This window comes from Ranitomeya imitator, chromosome 8, assembly GCF_032444005.1.
Source record: "Ranitomeya imitator isolate aRanImi1 chromosome 8, aRanImi1.pri, whole genome shotgun sequence".
Taxonomy (NCBI): Eukaryota; Metazoa; Chordata; class Amphibia; order Anura; family Dendrobatidae; genus Ranitomeya; species Ranitomeya imitator.
In genome coordinates, this window is record NC_091289.1 from 30,436,159 (window position 1) to 30,459,660 (window position 23,502).

The 23,502-nt window shown below is 41.0% G+C and overlaps 1 protein-coding gene across 2 annotated transcripts in view; it reads right to left on the reverse strand.

The window, feature by feature from the left end:
• Positions 1-23,502, reverse strand: part of FLNB (filamin B) — a 195,577-nt gene that overhangs the window by 51,646 nt on the left and 120,429 nt on the right. For both annotated transcript variants that reach the window (XM_069736664.1, XM_069736663.1), the window contains exons 12-18: positions 13,834-14,027; positions 10,621-10,734; positions 10,019-10,162; positions 8,100-8,223; positions 7,115-7,275; positions 5,988-6,078; positions 5,571-5,740 (exon numbers count right to left, since the gene is read on the reverse strand). In XM_069736664.1, the coding sequence (XP_069592765.1) occupies positions 5,571-5,740; positions 5,988-6,078; positions 7,115-7,275; positions 8,100-8,223; positions 10,019-10,162; positions 10,621-10,734; positions 13,834-14,027 (998 nt within the window). The remainder of the gene's footprint in view (positions 1-5,570; positions 5,741-5,987; positions 6,079-7,114; positions 7,276-8,099; positions 8,224-10,018; positions 10,163-10,620; positions 10,735-13,833; positions 14,028-23,502) is intronic.

Below are 23,502 nucleotides of genomic sequence, written 5' to 3' on the forward strand. Positions count from 1 at the left end.
CCCCGAGAGCGCGGCCGATCGCATATGACGTACTATCACGTCAGTGGTCATACGGGCCCACCCCACATCGACGGGATAGTATGTCATATGGGATTAAAGGGTTAACATCCGTTCTGAGCAAAGAAATCGGGCGATATGATTCAGGTAGTCGTAGATCTTTATCTTCCTTCGGGATTACAACTATTATGTCCTCCCTCATGAAGGCTGGAAAAATCCCCCCATTCCTAGTCTCCTCCAAAACTACTCGTAATCTGGGTAATCTCCGGCGCAGGCATACTTTGTCTGTCCTGTTGAGGGCAGAGCAAAGTACTGCAGTGCACAGGTGCTGGGCACCTCTGACCTTTCCCGGCACCTGCGTACTGCAGTACTTTGCTCTGCCCTCAACAGGGCAGACAAAGTATGCCTGTGCCGGAGCCGTAGCGTGAAGACAAGAAGAGGACGTCATCGTAAGATGATGAGAGGCGCCGGAATAGACTTTGACACCCATCAGACCGGACTGCAGCGGGAACACCCCTGGGTGAGTATAATCTAACCTCTTTTTCTCATCTTTCAGGATACATCGGGGGCTTATCTACAGCATTACAGAATGCTGTAGATAAGCCCCTGATGCCGGTGGGCTTAGCTCACCTTCGATTTTGGGGGCAACAGGTTCCCTTTAATATTGAGCACAGAATTTACTTCAGCCTATTGGCTCGGCCCTCCACAATAGTCATGTTAGGGTCCCTGATGTGGTCTTTCAGGAAAATGTAATTGTTCACCCCTGACAGATAGATAATGTATACAGTCATGGCCGAAAGTATTGTCACCCTTGAAATTGTTCCAGAAACTGAATTATTTCTCCAAGAAAATTATTGCAATTACACATGATTTGTTGTACACGTTTACTTACTTTGTGTGTACTGGAACTACACAAAAAAAAATGAGAAAAAAGGGCAAATTGGACATAATTTTCACACAAAACCCCAAAAATTGGAACAGAACACAGTACCTACAGTCAAATATGGTGGAGGTTCAAAGATGTTTTGGGGTTGTCTTGTGGCTTCTGGCACTGGGTGCCTTGACTGTGTGCAAGGCATTATGAAATCTGAAGATTATTAACTGATTTTGAGTTGCAATGTAGCGTCCAATATCAGAAAGCTGGGTTTACATCCTAGGTCTTGGGTCTTCCAGCAGGACAAACATACTTCAAGAAGCCCCCAGAAATGGATGGAAATGAGTCCATATCTAAATCCCATTGAACATTTGTGGAGAGATCTTAAAGTTTCTGTTAGGAGAAGGCACTCTTCAATATGAGAGAACTGAAGCAGTTTACAAAAAGAAGAGTGCTCCAAAATTTCAGTTGAGAGGTGGAAGAAGCTTGTTGATAGTTATAGGAAGTGATTGATTGCAGTTATTTATCCCAAATGGTGCAACCAAATATTAAAGTTGAGGGTGCAAACACTTTTGTCCGATCCATTCTGGAGTTGTGTGGAATTACGGTATGTCCAATTTGCCTTTTTTTCGTGTTGTTCCAATACACACAAAGGAAATTAACATGTGTAATTGAATTTTTTTTTTTTAACTTTTTTTTTTTAAACTATTTTTCAGCTACTTTTAACAGCATGACTAAAGATGTATAAAATCTTTTACTGCCACGAGAGTTTCTAGTTGAATCTTAAGAAGGTAATCTCGTTTTGGTCTGAACAAACAAACATTTTAAGAACAGCCATAACGTTTATTTTCAGAATCACATCAGCCAGGCTCGTAGACAACAGCAGCCCACAAACTGGATTTCTTAGAGTCCTCTTACAAATTGTTGGCACAGGCACAGCGAGCTTGTTTTGTTCGCTTTGGCGCACGTGCTACATGTTCTGTGAATGTCCTCATGGCTGCCAAGGAGCTGGAATATATACACAGCTCAAACAACTCAATTGTAACTTGCCAGATACATTTTCCAGTCATCGCTCTCCAGCTAAATGTGTTCTGTATAAAAGGAAGAAAAAAAAAGGAAAAAAAGAAAAAGAAGGAGCAGACACCTCTGTAATTGCGTTATAATTAAGAGGAACACTGAACTGTGAGAATAAATTGCCTCCACGTCGCGGGTTATTAAGATGAACCACAAATTTTGCACAAGTGCTGAGTTGTCATTATTGATGTCGCGCAAGTTTTTTTTTGGAGGAGGAGAGTTAAACTAAACTAGATCTGAAACAAAGTTTGCCAATTAAAATGATATACTTTATTAAAGATTTCCCAGGACAAACTATGCACTTTATAGCGCTCAGTCCTCATGAAGCGGATGTACTTGCTTAGACAATTCATGTCAGAATGGCTTCATATTGCTGATTTTCAACTGAACTTTTTAGGAGTCCAGACAAAGTGGGAAACAGTGTATTCAGTCTCCAACCATCCAACCCATCAGCTGCAGCTTGTACTGAGTAGGGCGAGGTCTTAGCTGTAGCAGGGAGGAGGGACACTGAGGAACTTTCAATCAAGGTAGGTGGACAGAGATTGAGTAGCAGCCAGGAAGGAGAGACACTAAGGAGCTGTCAATCAGCCTGGGTGGATGGAGATGGAGTTTAAACTTCATAAAAGGATTGTACAGCCATTAGTATAAGGATTTACAGTATAAGGTAAGTAAACCGCTATAAAATAGCCATTTACTAAAGTGTGCCGCTTTGTATTGTGGAATTTAGCTTTAAATGTACAGGGACTCAATTCATTATCTTACAGTCTTTGAGATCCCAAACACCTTTTTGGTTTGTAGTCTACTAGGTTGACATTTGAGGATTTCAAGCGTTAAATACCACCTATCATTTCATTCATTCAAAGTTTAGCGATGTAAACCATATCCAAAACTCAAAATTTGAAGTCTGAAAATCAAGCCACCCATACCAAGCCTTAAGTTCACCCATTTCTGACCATCTGAGATCTACTGAACTTTATACAGAAGAGTAAAAAGATACAAGCTTTCAAAAACCGGAAGAGATTTCACTAGGGTCAATGATCAAGAAGGTCGAAAATCGTAATCACATTAGACTAAGAAGATGTAAGATTTTAGAGAACTGACCTTGGAGTAAATGACACAATAATGAGAGTTAAAATAGAGGGAATTTTGGTGTTTTTGGTCTTAGGATTCCTTCAGTCTAATACATGAAGAGTCATTTGATGTGATTTACAGAGATGACTGATGGTGTGCGACACACACAAGTTCGTCTTACGGCTCGGCGGTCAATGACTCTAGTACGGTGCACTGTCACATCAGTTTCTCTTTAAGACAAATCACACTACAAGTCTTACTGCGCAAGTATTCCCTAACTTGTATAGGATTGAAGATACAGCCATAAAGAAAGGTGTAGAAACGTTTCTAAAGAATTATTCCTCTACAGAAAAAAGAAAAAAAAAAATCAGATGAAAACTTAAAAAAAAAAAAAAAAAAGACAAATATTTAGAAAAAAAATTAAAATAATTCAAAGAAATATTACCATCTCATATGACGATATCCAAATGGTTACACAGACTAAGTATATTAGGAGTTTATGATCTATATAAACTAGTGGGACCATGTGTATTTTTTCTACTAAATCAATTTAGATAGAGTTCATTCAATTTGTCAGAAAAAAAAAAAAATTCTCTTTTTTTATTTCGAAGTCTGTGAAAAACGCACAGCACTTGGCTGGTATCAGAGTAGTGTCAAGATTTTTTTCCAAGTTGCATTGTTGATTTTGATCAGACACTCAGATTAATATTAGATATGTCTTGGATCACAGATATAAGAATGATCCCATTCATTATTAGACCTCATTTAGACATCCAATTTTTGCGTTTGAGCGCTATTTGGAGTTTTCACAGATCACACTCATAACTGGCAATACAAGTCTATGGGTCTGTGAAAAAAAAATTCTGATATCTGAGTGTGGACTGATTTTCACGGACTGACAGAATGAAGCTGGAGGAGAAACCTTTTCTTTCGCAAGAGAGAATCTGATGACACTCAAATCACATTCTTAAACTATGATCCCCCCCCACCAAAAAAAAAAAAAAAAAAAGGTCAGGCTTTGCCATACGTGGAAAAGTTGGACGTCTGAATAAGGCCTTATAGGTACAAGCGCTATCCATGAAAAGCACGGAAAGCACTCGTACACAAAAAAACGGAAATGTGAACGAGCTGTAACTGAGTAGTTATTTTTATTGCCTAAACTCATGACTGTTCTATTGGGGTATAGAGACTTTATAGGGATTTGGTCTTGAGACTTTAATACATGACACTACATTTTACCCTGTGGAGCAACCATGAAATACATGTCCAGACATGAGGAGATTAATTGCTGAGGGTTAGGCTAGGTTCACATTGCGTTAGTGCAATCCGTTCAACGCATAAGCTAATGGACTGCGCTAACACAAGTGCCGAAAAAGAATCGCGTTTATGTGATTGCGCTAGCGCAGATGCTCTATCTGCGCTAGCGGTGACGGACCCGAAAATGCTGCAAACTGCGTCCGAGGGTCCGTCACAGAATGACGGCACATCACTAACCCATGCCGATTATGACATGTGTTAGCGATGCACTACATAATGGCAGTCAATGGGTGCGCTAACGGATCCGTTACATAGCGTTAGTGTCGCTATGTAACGGATCCAGTCAGCGAACTGCACCTAACGCAATGTGAACCTAGCCTTAGAAAAGCAGGACAATCGACTGATCAGGGTGTTGACTACCAGTAACAAAAGAGTTGGCTTAAGAACTAAAAGCATTCAAATTATTGGGTTGATTTGAGTAGAAAACACTGCCAGTCCTTCATGGTCCATGTAGATGAGCAGATATAATCTGCGAACTAAGAACACTTGTTCCAAAATATCAACCCATGTAAATGTGCCGGCTAGCACCGATTATGCCGGCACAAAATGAATCATCATTATCGGCAGCACATCATCCCCTGTTCACATCGGCTTGTGTTAACAGGAGCCAATCGAGATGTTCATAGTCCATCGGAACTCATTAAGGGGGGAAAACTGACCCATCTAAATGGGACAAAACGTAGTTATGCTACATTGTGATATTGGATCTAAAGAAAAGTAAAAAAGCAAGTTTACAACTGTGGGTGCAGGTAAAGGATTCACCCAGTTTAAGCACAAGCAGCATATTGCGGTGCGGTCAGTGATTTATAGTCTACTTTTAATTGATAGAAAGAATCATTAAACATTACGAAAAGTAACGATCGATAAATACAAAAGAAAAGCAATATTAGGGAAACATTGAAAGTAAATGTACCAGAATTCCTTATCGATTTGCACCAAACTGATGTACATGTCTTATACCAGATTTGTTATGCATTTTTGATGTGGTTAGATTCTACAAAGATGATGCAAATTGTGGCACAAAACATTGGTCTAAAGTAAGCCATCCACGAGGTGTCCTACAGAAGAGAAAAGCGTTCTACATGTCCAGCAAGATGTGACCCTGTGTAGCATCTACTGCGCTCCTGCCAGAATTTTATTCCCCATTGTCCCCGAAAAACAGACAAATTAGAAAAAAAAAAAGTTATCCTTTTTGGAAAGTTGGCTCTGTTAGACACTATACATTCATTGTAAATACCTGTTGGACTGGAGTGTATCGGACGGTGTGGGAGTAATCGTAGTTATCGATAATTTCAAAGTCTTTCACGGCGTCCTCTGCGGTGGGTCCATTGAACTTGACCTCAACGGGGGCTTTTCCGGCACCTTTGGTAAATACTGTGAAGTGTGTGGGCTTTCCATTTTCAACCCCTTAAAAAAATTAATAAAAGATATATAAAGTTTAACACAAGAAATCTATATTGTTTGCCATAATCCAATGTTAACTCATGAGTTGCGTATGTGATTGGAGCTGAGCTGCGATACCGGACGCAGTCCATGGACAAAAGGTGGAACTGAAAGGAATACCTTTTTTTGCCTAATGTGAGAAAATCTATTCTTATGATCAGATCAGCATAGATCAAAAACTGACCGACTAAATCCTATATACCGTACATACCAGATTTATTGAGCCCAGGCCCTTCAGCCTTTACTTTGCTGGCATCATGCGAGGGGTCAACCTTAATTCTGAATGGACTAGAAGGGATTTCCTATTAAGGAGAAAAAAAAGCATTAAAAATCTTTTTACTAACACCACTGACAAAAAGCAAAATGTCTGGTAGACTCGTAAATGAAAATCATTATACTTAAAAAAAAAAAAAAAAATAACTAAAAAAATAAATAATAATTAATAGTAAAGAAATAATCACTATAACAAGCACATTAGTTGTCCTAGACACTGTATTCCACATTTCCTAACTACATTTGTTTTTAGGGGAAAAAAAGGCCAATAATCTCCTGTATGGCAAATAGTAGAAATATGATATTATCCAGGATATCAGTTGGCTTTTAGCCACTAGATAACTTAAGAGGTAAGTAGATGACTTCAGCCTTAAGAAATATTAGAGGTTGAGGCTGAGATCTCAGTTTGCGCATGCGTCACCTCCAATGCCACTTTCCTGAAGACCGTAGGAGGTCAATCTGCGCATGCGCCGAAGCAATTTTCATGAAGATCGCCACCGGAGAGAGCACCATCTACAGCAAAGCCCAAAATTCTAATGAATACATGATGATGAATGCAACGGAGGGGCCGTGGCCAAGCCCTCTAAGCCAAAAAGGCCCTAACCACAGTTTTGTTTTTTTTTCTTCATTTTTTTCATCCCTTAAACATTCCCTTTAATTCAGGACAGAACAAATGCCTGGAGCCAGGCTGCCAATGGAACTTGAAATGTTACCTCTACTACATAGATTTGTTTTTTTTTTTCATTAATATTAATCACAGTTTTTATTATCCTAGTGCTGTGTAAAGGAAAAAGACATGAGCAGATCCCAGTAATGATATGTCGTAAAGTCTACAAAAATCGCCCACCCCTGCGGCAACTGCTGTAGTAAACGATAAAGTTCCAAAACAGTCTTCAAATTTTGTGACACGCCAAGATAAATTTTTGCATTTCTTTCTAAGAAACGATCAAACGCACAACAATATTGTTCTTGGCTTTTGAAGAACCGCAAGTATATTTTCAGCTCTAAGTGGCATAAATTTGTGGAAGAATATTTCTATATTCCATAGCACCATTATTCACTCACCTCTCCAGCAAAGAGAACTTTAATGGTATATCGACCAGCGCCAGGGGGCATATATTTAACGGTAAAAGTGTCGTTTGCATTAGGGATGATGTCGAAATCAATGTCCTCTTCTTCTTCGCTTATTACACGGGCATCGCATTTAATTCCAACGCTTACATCACCTGGGGAAAAAAAAACAGAATAAAAGTTCGTACAAATGAAAAACTTAATTGGACTTTTCATATTTACTACTTTTTTTGTGTCACAAAAAAAAGGGGGAAATAAAATCAATATATTAAGTTAAAAAGGTTTTCTAAAAAAAAAAAAAATTGTAGGGAAATAACAGTGACACCAAACGGTGAAATGATTGAGATGCCCATAGCGCAACCAAAACATTTCAAATATGGATTTTTTTGTTGTTTTTTTCTTATTACTTTAAATGATTTTTTTCAAAAATTAAATGGATGAACTAGAAAGTTAAAAAAGGAAGTCGTAAAGTATAAAGGAAGTTCGAGGAGATATTTGACCACATACTACCTGGACTTTATTTTATGGGATGGCTCTACATTTTCATATATCTTGCCTGTATTGGTCCCTTCTTTCAGAAGGAAAAGCCTCTAGGAGACCATTTTTCACTTCAATTTTGAATAATTGTCTCAAAGAGGTTTCAAAATAAATGCAAACATAAAAAAAAACCTATACTAACGCTCTACTATAGAAGAGTCCAAGCTGTAGCTCTCAAGCTGTTGCCAAACTACAGCACTCAGCACTGGCTAAAGCCAAAGGTTGTCACAACTATGCTAGGAGTCGCAGTTTGTACCAGATGAATGGCAGCTGCTTAGACACTACAGCACTAGAGATTGAAGAAAACATACTGCAAAAATAGGAGGGGGGGGGGGAATAATAATAATAATAATAATATTATAAAAACTTTCCATTAGGAACTAGGTCGGTTGTAAAAACTATAACTCGTGAAGTAGATACCATAATAAGAAATATCAGTTACCTTCCCCGGCCTCTGTACAATCAACTGTGAAGTGCGTTGGTTCATTTGCCTTCAGACCAGTCTTCTCCACACCTGGGCCAAAGACCTTCACGTTTTGTGGGTGACTACCTTGCCCAATATTCACCTAAGTGACAAACAGATGACAAGTGGTTTCTAGAGCACTTGAAAAAAGAGGGTTAGAAGATCTACCACCTATAAATTTACATTTGGACTGTTTTGCTTGTGCCCCCTACCACAAACCTCAGCTCATATCACCCCGGTGGCCAGTAAGGCCGTAAAGTGGCCATACACATTAGATAGCCGTCCGCTGAATTATCCCCCATGCGTCTGAGTTCTCCTATGCTCTCCTGCTGCATAACTCATATGGCCGTAACTTTTCTGCCCAAAAAAACAAAATGGTAAGACACTTGAAATCCAACCTCCCCCCATCCTTCTGTCCCTTGACACAGTTGGTTGGCGCACAGTCGGGTGACCCCAATGAACATTAGGTGGTCAGCTGATTGGTACGTTGCTGACTTATCTAATGTGTATGCAGGCATTTATGTGCTTGTAGCAATACTGCAGGGTTTTTTAAGTATTACTCAACATGCACTGAAGATATTAGCTTGTCTATGCAAATTACCTATTTAGAGAGGAAGCGGACTAGAACTATAGCGCCACCTGTTGGAGCAGTGATCCTACAAGTCATTATCGACCCTTTAACGAGCCTTGGAATAGGACATAGGATAAATGCCAAACTAGAATCTCAATTTGCAGACACGGTGTTTCGGGGTATTGCCCCTCGTCAGTGCAAATATGAGATCTGATTTGGCTAATTGAGAGGCTCTGGACTGAGATCTAAGGGGTAACATTTCTCCTTGTGGAGAGTGACTTGCCTATGTAATGTATGTACATTAGAGATGAGCAAATATGCTGGGATAAGGTGTTATCTGAGCATGAGCATCTGCTAACCGAGTGACTTCAGCGTGCTTGAATAATAGGTTCGAGTCTCTGAGGCTGCAAGTCTCACGGTTGTTCGACAACTGCAACACATGCAGGCATTGCCTATTTGTTAGGCAATCCCTGCATTTGCTGCAGCTGCCAAACAGCCATTAGACATGCAGCCGCGGGGACTCGAACGTATTATTCGATCACACCGAAGTCACTCGGTTAGGACCCGAGCATGCTCTGATAACACCTTATCCCAGCATATTTGCTCATCAGTGATCACTAATGTACATGTCAGGGTCCTACGGAGAAAAAGACCCTCATTTTAAGAGCTCCTGGCCTGAGAGTGAAATAGAGTACAAGGAGGACACTTTCAAAGTTCCCTTAACCATGCAACCCGTTGTTCAGTATACAAAACTTATTTTATTTACCCCATTAGAAAGTTAACAGAGGGGGTCCTCCGATCAGGATCTCTTGGACAGAATGGAAAGAAGTTAGAAAATGGGTCTCTTGTTACGGATGATCTGTCAACCCATTAAATTTAAAATGGGACCTGTAGAATGTTTAATTTCCCCGATAGTGGCGCTACACAGAAATTGAACACTCTGATCATCGGGGTCCCAGTAGGTGGGAAACTTTGCGATCAGCTTATTCTAACAAGTAACTAGTGCTAAAATAGATTTCTACATTTGTGTACATTTCTAGAATTTATAGAAATCAATAAAAATATGTCATTAACGAATCTTTTAAAAAAAAAAAGGCCAAGCGCTTTTTACAGACAAATACTAGTTTATTTTTATTATTACTTTTTTAATTTTTTTTTTAAGTTTGCCATTTTGTAGGTACTGCAGTTTTGTTTCTGATGCACTAGCACAACTTCGGAAGTATGAAATGGACATAGACCTACACAAGCAAAATAATACCAAAACACACATAATAAATCCCATAAAAGCAAATTTATAAATAAAAAAACAGGATATAACAAAACTTACTCTGAACGGGCTGCTGGGTACACTCGCACCACCCCACGTGACAGCAATAGTATGTTTAATGGGCTTCACGGGATTGTACGAGCAGACATACGTGCCATCTGGTTTAGACTTTGTGTTGATATCCACGGGGCTGCCTTCAACATCCTGGTAAAAATAAATAATAAAATCTCCGGTATAAGTGGAAATGAGTCAGAACATATGTTTTTATTTGCCCGAGTCGGGGGTCACGTATACCTCAGCATCTATGTACTAATGCTCGTCGCCAAGTCTAAAGTTTTACAGTTTCATTACTTTATTTTTCTTAGTAAAAAAAAAGGACAAGCTCAGCATATATTGAGTCGGCGCATAACGTGCAGTCATTCCAGGAGAAAGCTGCCAAGTGGAGTCATTTGGTTTGATGGAAAGAAGTTCAGCCTGTCTGGGGTTGTGTGGTCGCCAAGAGAAGCTCAGCCGAGACCCCACAGTCTGAGGAGCACAGTGAGCCATTATACCCAGGAGGTCTCCACCAGAGGTCAACTCATCAGCCTGGAATTCATTAAACTTTATCCCCTTTTCCAGAACTTTATATTTTTTATTGTGTTGTTCTTATTTTTTAGATTTACCTGGGCAAAAATTTTTAAAGGTGCCATCCCACCGTCTTTTGGATCGACGTAAAATTCTGCAGGATTGTTAACAATGCATCCAGTTTTCTCCAGACCGGGACCGTATGCTTTAACCTGCAAAATAAAAGCAAAAATATATATACCAGTACATTAAAATTTACAAAATACAAATTCTGGTAAAAACATCAGCCCATGGCAGAAGCCCAATGGACCTCATTATAGTACATGGGGTGTGTCAGGTCTCATAGGTATCCAACATGTCAGGGATATAGCATTTCTGAATTTTCCTCATTTACAACTGGGAAACATGGCTGGCAACCATCAAATAAAAAATTGCAACTTTGACAGGGCTTGCCCTGATTTTCTTAGGGAAAAACCTGAGAAACTTCCCAAAACTTAAGGAATTCTGTCCACTTAAAATGACAGTATAATCAAAGCCTTTTAGGGGATATAGCTCCTATAAAAACCACAGCTAGAGGGCCGGATTTATTATTGAATTTGCGCTTTTTTACCATTTTTTTTGCCTTTTTTTGCTCACTTGTCAGTTTTTAAAGTTCCATTTTCAGTGTATTTGCCTGATTTTTTATTTTTTATTTATTAAGGCTTTGGTTTGGGGTTTCCAGATTGTTGTCAATTTATCAACCGTAACTTTTTATAAAGTCGTTAGTTTTTTTTTGTGCAAATTTATTCCAGTTCTCCCCTGGAGTCATTTTAGTGACACCTGATTTTTTTTTTTTTTTTCTGTGTGTCAATTTTGCAACATTTATGCAGAATATGTGACTTTTTGGGCTAAAAAGGTGCAATAAAAAGGGGAACAAAAAAAAAAACAGGATTTTTAGTTTTGAGAAAAATTCATTAACCACCTGTGCCATTTTTTAAGAATTTGGGGCAAAAATTACCAATAAATTTTACAAGAAAAAAAAAACAAAGAAACTTAAAAAAAAACCTGCAAATTATGAATAGTATTTTAATCACTTCCAACGTTCAGCAGAATCCGAAGTTAAAATCAAAGATGCCAATTAGGGTGCTCGGTGCACCCTGGGTATGGCGAAGAGGAACAGTGCACAGGTTTTGCATGCATTCACCGCCTTCACCTGTAATGGAGGAGATTTTAAAAAAAAAAAAGAGGAAAAGTTTTCTGGAAAACCGATCTTTAAGGGGAGTCTATCAAACTGATTGCTGTCTTTGTTTTGTGGAAACTGAGGGGTGCACCCTGAGTGTGGCCAAGAGGCTCGGTGCACCATTCTACCCACTTGTTTGGCATGTCGCCACCTCCCTTATGATTGACAGCGTTGACTCACCTGTGATTTCTCAGCAGGCAATGCTCCCTTATGGCAAGCCACCAATGTCAATTATAACTAAGGGAGGTGGTGACATGCAAAACAATGGGCAGAATGGTGCACTGAGCCTCTTTGCAACACCCAGGGTGCACCCTTCAGTTTCTGCAGAACGGAGGCATCGATCAGTTTGACAGACTCACCTTAAAGATCGATTTCATCCTCAGCATGAGGGAATCTCTACTGTGAATGTTTGAATGAAATTATTCCTAGATTACAAGGTAGCCGACAATTTAATGCTTCACTGGAAACCTGCGTTTGGCAGGAGTATTGAGTTACAGACGGAGCAGTCGATGTTCTTGTCGGGACCGTTCCAAAACATTTCCTGTCTCGGAGGCGAGCCCAGCAGCATGTTGCTCAGTTAGCTGTACGTGTAACATTTGCAATGTGCAACGTAAAGATTTTGATGAAAAACCATTTCTATCCCCCACAGGCGCAGGTGACATCACAAGTGGAAAACTTGACCAAGCCAATAAATTCATTACAAATGCATAGACGTTGGCTTACAAGGGAGACCACAGCTCAACAGATGTTGCTCCTAGAGAGGCTTTGCTCATGGAGACGTCAATAAAAGCCCATACACGGCTTTACTAATCTCACGATAGGAAATCTGGGATCCGGTCCTCTTCAGACAATTCTTTGTTAAATATTAGACATTGCAAGAAAAAAAAAATTCTGTTCTAGAATCGCAACCCAAGAATGTGCTAGATACCGAATCTAGAGATCGTTGACAAGTCGGCAGTACTATACACCAGTGACATTCTCTTTATATATGTATATACATCACTGAGGTTATTAAAGAGAACCTGTCAGCTCAATTTTGTAATGCAAGACATGGCTGTAATGGGGCCGTAATGCTGATCGAATTGATACCATTGGTGAAGAAATCCACTTTGTTGTTGTTCTTTAATGAACTGAAGTTTTCTGCTAGTCGGATTTCGGTGCACAGGGGCCGGACTGTGCACTGGGTCTCCTCCTCCCTCTCTGCGATTCCCAGCACCTCTGCTACCTTTGGTTTTTGACCGGTCGCAGCTGTGATTTCAGACAAAGGAGGCAGACCGGAGGCAAACTGAGAGGTCAGGGAATCACAGACAGGGAGAAGAAGTCCGGCCCCTGTGCACCAAAATCTAATCATCATAAAACTTCAAATGGTGATTAAAGAAGAATCACAAAACCGATTTCTTTACCAAAGATATCAATGCAATTGGTATTACAGCACCATTACAGCCATGTCTATACTTAACATTACAAAATCGTGCTGGCAGGATCCCTTTAAATGATTGTCTGAGGAATGTTTTGTCGCTCTGAATGCATCTGGGCAAATCTTCAAGATCCGCTGCTGGCAGTTTCCTTTGCAATTCCGGACCAATGGACATCCCAGATGGGATCAATAGGAGACGAGTCCGGAGACACTAGAGGCCATGGTAGTAGGTTTAGGACACGCAGGTTGCTCACAGTAGCACGAGCAACATGTGTCCTGGTGTTGTCGAGTTGCTCTCGGGACACTTTGGAGAAATGGCCGTATAAAGTATATAAATATACTTTAAGAGAGATTTTTTTTCTCCTTTAGCACTAGATATAATACCCACTTGTAATATATAAAAACAGTAACAGGTGCTTTTTTTACGTAATGACCCAACGGAGCTGCTGCCGCACAGCCTAAAAGTGTATTTACATCTACCAACAATACAGAAAGGAAGCAGGAACAGACAAGGAGTACATTCCAAAAGGAAGTAAGTGCCTTAAAATAAATACATTATATAACAGACGTCAGAAAAATGGGCTTAGGGCCATAATAAATGAATGTGCAACTGTAACACTGTGTTCTCTGTTAACTAAAAACTTTTGATATTGAAATTACAATAAAACTGCTTACCTTATCAGGGTTAAAATCCCCAGATGCAGGCTGGATGTAGGCCATGTATGGACTATTCTTGATGTCTTCATCATCACACATGATGTGAACAGCATATTCACCTGGTTCCTTTGGCCAGTACTTGACATCACAAGATCCATCACTCTGATCATCACACTCTATCTTTGCTTGAGAGGGTCCTTCAATAGCAAAACCTGCAGAATACCATGAAAAAAAAATCAAAAATCTGAAATTTGCTAACCGTGAAAAAATAAATGTTTTCTGTCTGTGATTTTTACATACCGTAAGTTGTCAAAGAAAAAAATAAATAAATTTAAATTGGCAACCCTGGATCTAAAACATCAAGGATTTAGGAATAAAAAAAACCTATGGCAATAAAAACAACATTGGGGGATAAACACATCAGCCCAAGATACTTGGGGGTTGTGGTGCCATTAGGCATCACTAGGACAGGGCCCTTATTCAAGTTTTGCCATAAGGTCCATTACATTCATACGTGTCCCAATTAAGAGTGATTCAATATTATTATTTATTATTATTCTTATTATTATTATTATTATTAATAATAAAAAACACACTTTTTTTTTTAGGGATGCCAAAAAATAACCATGAAAAGATAGTTGCTGTCTGTATTAATTTGATTCTCTAGAGACACATATCTTTACACCATTTCTGGTTACACATGCTATCAAGAGTGGTGTCCAAAAACGGGACACTGCATACGTATAGGGGTCGGTTTTGCTAAAGGACAAAGAACCAATATTAAGAAGCGCACACCGCTTAATGAATTTGGCGCAGTGTCATGCACCTCCTTGTGCTTTGCCAGAAATGCTTCTCCAGCCGAGAGCAAAAATTAAAAAAAGTACACCTTGCAGTAGATGTCAATGTGGTCAATGGTGGATGTATGCCCAGGCATTGTTATATAGAGCCATATGCTAGACATTCTAGGGATCCACACTTTCAGCTTTCACACAGGCAATGCGGTTTGGTCCAAACGTGCAGTTTTGTTGCTTTCATAAACAGCCTCTTCTGGGCACAAAGGTATAAAAGCAAATAAACCGTTTATTCAGCAGACACCTATAGGTCAGTGCAGGCTCACTCGAACAGATTGTAGTCCTTTCTTACGGAGAAAACGTTATACATGGAAAAGGTACGGTCCTACCAGTCTCCGTATCACCTTCAGCCTGAGATCAAGCAACTTCCAGCGCCAAACAAAAGTGTTAATCTTCATTAACAGTTCACACGGAGAAGGCCAAAACTTCCACACATTACTCTGTACCTCCAATGCACAGACTGCTCAGCTTTCATAGCTAACCGGTGAAGTCTCCATTCAGAGAGAGACCTGGCTAATCTCTCTCCCAGCTACAGCTCACATTTCGGCTGATCACTCACCAGCTTCAACCAACCCACTCCAGTCTGCTCAACATCCAGCAGACTGACACTAGGTGAACCAATTTGCTGATTCTTAAGGTACCATCACATTAAGCGATACTGCAGCGATATAGACAACGAGCCGATCGCTGCAGCGTCGCTGTTTAAGTCGCTAGGAGACGTCAAACACCGGCAACAGCAGAACGATGCAGGAGCGATCCAGTGACGTACTTATCGTTCTCGCTGGTTGTTGCTCCATGAAAAAACATTGCAGGCATTGTTGCTTTTGCTGTCAAACACGACGATACACGCCGACTTGACGACCAAATAAAGTTCCAGACTTTCAGCGACGACCACAGCGATGTCACAGCGGGATCCTGATCGCTGCTGCGTGTCAAACACAACGAGATCGCTATCCAGGACGCTGCAACGTCACAGATCCTTGTCGTTCTCGTTGGAAAGTTGTTCAGTGTGAAGGTACCTTTAGTCAAAACTAGGCAGGTGGATCTAATTAAGACCTGCAGTGTAAGGCTTTAACCCAATCCTACCTGGCTTAGCTACAACGTACGTACAGCCAATTACAAGATGTAAACAGTACTAATAGTATTCAAACATGTGTGGCCCTGAATCAAAGAGGTGTAATAAAATAATAAACTTTCAAATTCATTTCAAAACATTTCCTGACCTTCACAGAAAAACTTTATGTAGTTTCTAGAACACAGAAAAATGCAGTTTGGCAAGTCTGTGTATGTTTTTATAAAAAGACATGGAGCACAATTAGATTAAAAAAAAAAAGAGGCCTTTGTGACTTGCTAAGGAATCCTTGATGGGTTATATTGTCGTTACGTTAAGTATCCTGAAGTACTCTGGTTTAAAGAATAAATCTCCCGGTTTGATTTTCATCAATTTAGCAAACATGAAAAGCTGTGGAATTTGTTGGCAGGACGTATAAATAGCCAACAGTTTCCGTTTTGTCTAAACATAAAATAGAATGTATATAAAGTGTTTGTACATTTTCTACTTTGATTGACCACTCCTGGGCTTCATAAACTGGGTCCCGGGAAACCAGTTTAGGATTTTATAATCATTGAGTGTCTGAAAGACTATTACATTATGTGTTGTTTTCATTTGAGTTCTGTTAACTGATGAAAAAAAAAAGTTAATAAAGGGCAGGGCTAAAGGGGTTGGCTCAGTAGGCAGCTGCATAGGGTACCACTGAGGTGCCCAATTTATTGTAATAGCGAACTGCCGATGGTTGTGTCAGTAACTCAGCCTCACACTGAGCAATAGGCACTTACTGTATCCAATTGGTGCTTGCCAGGATTATATGAGTGGTACGGGATGGATCACTGGTGGACCCCAATACAGATAGGTTATAAGGTTTCCTCCTGTGCCCTGCATTCAGCACTGGTCACAAGGAATGGGATGAAAATAAAGGGACAAGAGGTGTATAGGACATTATCAGGAGTAGAAAATGAATGTCCATTTGACAGTCATCATGACCCAAGGGTGGTGAGGCATTGTCAGAAATCTTAGCCTTGGTTACCAAGAGAATTTGTCTCACCCAAGAGCTAAAGCCAAGAGCACAGTAGTTGAAAGGGTTATCCAGGCTTGGGGTACAAGTCTGCAGTCAGTCAAATAGGACTGTATACTTGTGAATCCTAACAGCGCGCGCTCAGGATTCTCCAGTGTTAGTGCCAGGAGTGGGCGGTCAGGTGAGTTGAGTGCATACTTCCGGCCACATTCCGACTAAATATGTCCGACCTCACGCAATTCACTTATGTTGAGGAAGGCTGCAAGTCTAGTCAGCATGTGACTGGATGTATGCAAATTCTATACTTGCAGACATGTGCCAGCCTGCTCCCGCCAATACCGGAGTATCCTGACAGCGTGCACACTGTTAGGATTCACATTGAGTGACTGCAGACTTGTAACTCAAGCCTGGACGACCCCTTTAATTCTATGGACTTTATTAAGCACTAAGAATCTTGAAGAGACGTCATGGTTCCCACAACTGGTTAATGCTCCTAGTGAGACTTTTTACCACCAGCTGCTGGCACAGGAACTGGCAAATAAAGATAAAGTTGTGCAAAGTGAAAAATTATTTTATTAATAGACTCTGACTGAAGATCTCCAAATTATGTAAAGCTATTGGAACACAATTCATTAGGACCGGCGTAGTACATGCTCGCTCCACTCCAGCCTTGCTAAAGTACAAAACACGGCATTAGCACCACATTTCTCGTGTAAAAGCTTTGATAACTCAACCCCATTGCATTGCTAAGAAAGCACTCTATTCCCTACAGAACCCAGATCTGCAGTGATCGGCTGTAATTACACAGTTCCATTCAAATGTGACGGTCATTTAAATAAATGGTTAATCATCATGTAATGCGTTGTCGAGTTGGGACCACCAGAAAAAAGCATTTGGCTGACAGCATTTAAAAACATATGGGAAATAGTGGATCTCTATTTCTAAGGGCCTATAGAAGGGGGGTCTCTGCTCCATAAAATCTATATACAGTGACAGAACATATGGAAAGAAGTTGTCTTTGAGAGACCTTGTTCCACATCTGTTCTGGGCATCCCGGTCTCCACTTCCTTCCTCTGGGTCCGCTGCCTTCAGTTGTGCTCCACGTCAGGTTTTGCAAGTTACCCTGCGTGAATCAGTGACATCTCCCTAGACCTATTTAAGGCCCCTTAGCACACACGCGCACACCTGTGCCTTGGGATTAAGACTCTAGCGTATTGTGTTTGGTGTGCTTTACCATTTGGGCACCCAACGTTTTGATTCTGCTTTGTTCCACAGCACCTGTACTACTGGTCTTGAGTTTCAAAGTGATAAAAAGACGTTTTTTTCAATCCAAAGCAAAGCGAATTAAAAAGCAAAATTCTTTATAGTGACTTAATTTAAAAAAATAAATAGTACAGGCATAAAAAATATCTGATGTTTTTTGAGTCTGACTGACTCAACAATTAAGAGTCAGCCAGACTCGAAACACATCAGATATTTATTATGCCCGTGCTACTATTTTAATGAAGTCACATTACTTTCAAGTGGAGTGGGATTCTTGGAGCATGCAGGACTGGAGGACTTATTGACTCCAGTCTCTCTGTACTTTTGGGATTGGAGAGATTGAGCCGGCAGCACAATGATGCTGCAGACCTAAACTGTCACTCAAGCAGGAGCGCCCGTCCTCCAAGGAACCAAGACTTTAAGAAACTGGGGACCTGTGAATTTCAGAAACTAAACAATGGGACCAACCCTAAAGGTACCGTCACATTAAGCGACGCTGCAGCGATATAGGCAACGATGCCGATCGCTGCAGCGTCGCTGTTTCGTCGTTGTGTGGTCGCTGGAGAGCTGTCACACAGACAGCTCTCCAGCGACCAACGATGCCGAAGTCCCCGGGTAACCAGGGTAAACATCGGGTTACTAAGCGCAGGGCCGCGCTTAGTGACCCGATGTTTACCCTGGTTACCAGGGTAAATGAAAAAAAAAAAAACAAAACACTACATACTTACATTCCGGTGTCTGTCGCGTCCCCCGGCGTTCTGCTTCCCTGCACTGTGTAAGCGCCGGCCGTAAAGCAGAGCACAAACAGTACATACTTACATTCCGGTGTCTGTCCCCCGGCGTCAGCTTCCCGCACTGACTGTGTCAGCGCCGGCCGGCCGTAAAGCAGAGCACAGCGGTGACGTCACCGCTGTGCTCTGCTTTACGGCCGGCCGGCGCTGACCCAGTGCAGGGAAGCAGAACGCCGGGGGACGCGACAGACACCGGAATGTAAGTATGTAGTGTTTGTTTGTTTTTTACATTTACAATGGTAACCAGGGTAAACATCGGGTTACTAAGCGCAGCCCTGCGCTTAGTAACCCGATGTTTACCCTGGTTACCAGTGAAGACATCGCTGAATCGGCGTCACACACGCCGATTCAGCGATGTCAGCGGGAGATCCAGCGACGAAATAAAGTGCTGGCCTTCTAGCTCCGACCAACGATGTCACAGCAGGATCCTGATCGCTACTGCATGTCAAACACAATGATATCGCTATCCAGGACGCTGCAACGTCACGGATTGCTATCGTTATCGTTGTTAAGTTGTTCAGTGTGAAGGTACCTTAGACTACAAACACTTACAAAGGTTATTTGTTTTAGAACTTTTTCATTGCAGTAGATTTCATTTGTGTTAAAGGCCTTTTCCATGGCTGGCAGCCAATAGAGGTGGGCTCCATTTATTAAATTAGCATGCGCCAAGGCATTCTGAAACATCAGACCAGATTACATCATGACCCCGAGTGGACTGAAATAAAAAGCAGACACTGGCTATACTGGACATGGATAGATTCAGTGCCCCATTATGCTAAGCACAGGTATCAAGTTAAATCTATTATAAGTTACGCCACAATCCTGGCTTTGGCAAAGGTTGAGGGGTTCGCACTTTGATCATAGGCCTAGGGGGATAGGAATAGTGATATATTGTGTGTTATTTGGAGCTGGCATGAGTCCGTGTGTCAGACTCTATAAAAATCAGAATATTATTAAATATTTTTTAGCTTGCCCGGGGGCATCTCTGGTAACACGGGTCCATGGTTTGTTCTCCATTACACTTTCTTCTAATAGGTATATTGATTTTCTAGAACCCCACTTCTTTTTTTAATAGAGAATGCTGTAAATCTATTTTTTTTATTTTTTTTAAATCTTTCACTAAAGATCCATGCGATTCCAAATAATTCTATATTTGGAATGTTACATGCTCTAAGCATTAGGCTGCCTTCTCGATTGGGAAAAGTGCATTTTAATATATGTATTTGTAACATGCTCACAAATGAGTTTTGTCTAAACATAAAAAAAAGCAAAAAACATAATAATAACAACAATAATAATAACTCTAATTATTATTATTATTATAATCATCATCATCCTAGGAATTGCTTCCTTCTCCTTTTAAGCCCACAGTAAAGCCAAAAAAGTCTGGGACTTTACTCCTCCTCACCCCCTCTACTCAGATGGAGGACTTCCCCTACATAGACTTTTGTAATGTACGGATCTTTGCTGGGCAGCAGTTGAAAGCAGCTTCTAAAAGAATGTGAATTGGTCATCGAAACAGCACTGCAGCATAGTGTTTGAGAAAGAATTTAGGAAAATAAAGTAATAAAACGTATTACAAAAACTCGTAGCTTTTGCAGTATTTGGAAGATATAATAAACATTATTATATGCAATTGTAGTTGCCATTTTTAAGTCGCAAATATGCTATATTTATTCACTGTTTGTTACAACACATGAGCATAACTAGAACCGTTGCAGCCATAAAGCTGCAATGGGAATTGGGAGGCTGGGGTGCAAGAGCTTTGCTCTTTTTGTGAGAAATAACTTGTTTTGTTTCGGCTATCTAGCACTACGAGGTGTTCTCTTATTTTGCGGTATTATTTATACTTTCTGCCATGGTTTTATCTTAATATTGGTAGATTGTAGGGGGTCAATATTATTTTGTGATGTACCCTATTGTTACAGAACCTCCACCAAGAATATGTTATGCAGTATATATTATGTATAATAGGTTCCATGTGAAATATATAACACAGATACACAGGGCAGGCCAATAGAAAAAGCAGGCCAGACATACATTACAATAGCCGCAGGAGGGCAGAGCCTGCTAATATTTACTGTGGGAATTACAAAGGTGGGGGAGGTCAGAAGGAGAATATCTTGTCCCCTCTGACCAGGGGCGCAGCTTGTGGACTGATGCATTTCACATGGAACCTATTATACATAATATATACTGCATAACATATTCTTGGTGCTGGGGGTTCTGTAACACCTATAATTTCTCATTACGATGCTTCAACACATGCCTACCTGATCACCAGTGACGTCACTTGTAGGGGGCAGCGCTCGTCTCTGCACACTGGGTATTCTTACAATGCACGGTGACAGTGCACTCTCTATTGCAGCCTTGTTATTTCTGATGTGAGCCAGCAGAAGAGTGCACTGTCACTGTGCACTGAGAAGAAGAGTGCACAGTGACAAATATCTACTGAGCATATATCAGAATTGACAACTGACGCATGCCAAGTAGAACAAGGACTAGGTTAGCTTCTGAAACAGAGGTCACTGATGATGATTCCCTTCAGGGAGGAGGAAAAGGCTGCGGAAGTGACTGCAGCTTCTGATGACACTTCTGCCCCCTGATGACACTTTGAGTATCCCAGCATGCACTGGAACTCTCAAACAAAGCATCATCAAAGAGGAAGTAGTATAAAAGAAATATAAAGCAGTTAGAAAAAAAGGATTAGGCCATGATATTTTTTATTTTTTTTTTGTTTTGGATCACCGCTTTAACAGAAAAAAAGAGTCAGGTTTAACGATGTCCAAGAAATGGCATTTATGTATCATCAATTCAAACATTTTTTGATGATACGTTTTCTGATTTTTCTGGAAGGAATGAAAGAAAAAAACAAAAAACACAATCTGAAGCTTTCATCATTGCTGCCAACAGAATTCCTCAGCACAATGGGCCATTCACACTAGAAATATGTGCAGCCTTTTGTGCATCTTCACTGTTGTGATTAAGGCAGAATAACGTCCCCGATAATAAAGCCTTATGGAATGGAATGGATATTGGTTGTTTGTATATCGATATCTTGGAACATAAAGAGACCAAACGACTTATGTTCGACAGTGAAAAAGGAACAAGGTAGAGACAGGAATGAGAAGGGATTCTGTGCGTGCACGATAATGCCAGAGCTCAATAGTAAATGGACTAATGCGGAATTTCTCAAGTGTTCAATTATACTATTCCACTGTCATTTCAACATGACATAGGGTATACGTGAGTTCCGTGACCTGGAAAAAATTACCCCAACCCCCTTAAACAGATCTCTTAATCTAAAGAATAAACTTCTAACGTACTCAAAACAGCAGACGGAGACATATGTTGGATTTAATTGGCCACAGCAGCCATTTTATTAAATAAAAGATAACAGAACTTTTATGACAACCCAGAATAGGAGGGGCGGTCCTCGAAGCCCCAAAGTTATAAAAAACTCAGTATCCCAAAAACTCCACAATGTTCAGCCCAGGATGAGTCTTACCCCCAGCCGTAAAGCACCAGCTCAGGGACAGATAACAACCAATCCTGGTCCACCGAACCCACCCCCATGCCAGGGGTCCATAAATCCACCTCACGCGGAATAACCGTACCGCGCCTTGTTAAATTCTCTCATGGGGTGTCCAGGACCTCTCAAGATCCCCACCCCATTGAACCACGATTTACCATTTCCACCGACTTCGAGGACCTCCACCCCCGCCACGAACACGAATGGCCTGACACCTTAGCCATTCATGTCCCTCCACACCTTCAAGCTTAATTCAATGCCACTACGGATAGCCAAACACCACATATCATTACCCACCGCGTTCAGGTGCACGCCATCAGCTCTCCAGTAAGCTCCTTGACCCGATTCCAAGTCCACATGTCTCACGGCCAACGCGCCATTCCTCACCATAAACCGAGATATGGCCCTGTTTATTTTAATCCGGGCCCTGTTCACTCCCTCGTGTGATCTAGCACCTCTCCATCTTTTACGGGGAATGATGTCGGACCACACCAACAACACTTTTGGAAACATGACCCAGAACCTCAGGATATCGAATTTGATATCCTTAATCAGCTCCCTACAAGACCGTTTAGCCAAATCATTCCCCCCTAAATGTATCACCACGATCTCCGGCACTCTATCCAGTCTAACAAAACGATGAAATTCAGGTAACCATTCCTTCCACACCATCCCCCTTTTACCGATCCATCGTAAAGTCACTGTCTCTCGAGAAAGACCCAACTGACGACCGTCCGGACGAACCGCAGCACGCAACGCAGCCCATACAACATACGAATGCCCCATGATCCAGACGAGCATCGGATCAGGCCCTGCAACACAGAAAGAAAGGCAACAAACAATTAACTTAACACAGCTTCTAACTCACAATAGGTTTGGGCGAACATACGACTGGAATCTTGAAGATTCCCACCTCCCAATTCTCCGAACCACATCCTCACCAAGGCCCCACCTAGCGGCCTCAGTCGCTGCCCCGATCCTGAAGGAGTGACCACTATATTGTGTTGCAGGTAAGCCCGCTGCCGCCAAACATTTCCTAAAAACAGAAATAAACTGAAAACGGGACAAGAAAGACCCATTTTCGTGCACCAAGAATGGCTCGTCTAACACCCCGCCCTTTGCCATGTACTTCTTCACGGATGCCACCGGGCACACCGGGGATCCTTCAACATTGAACA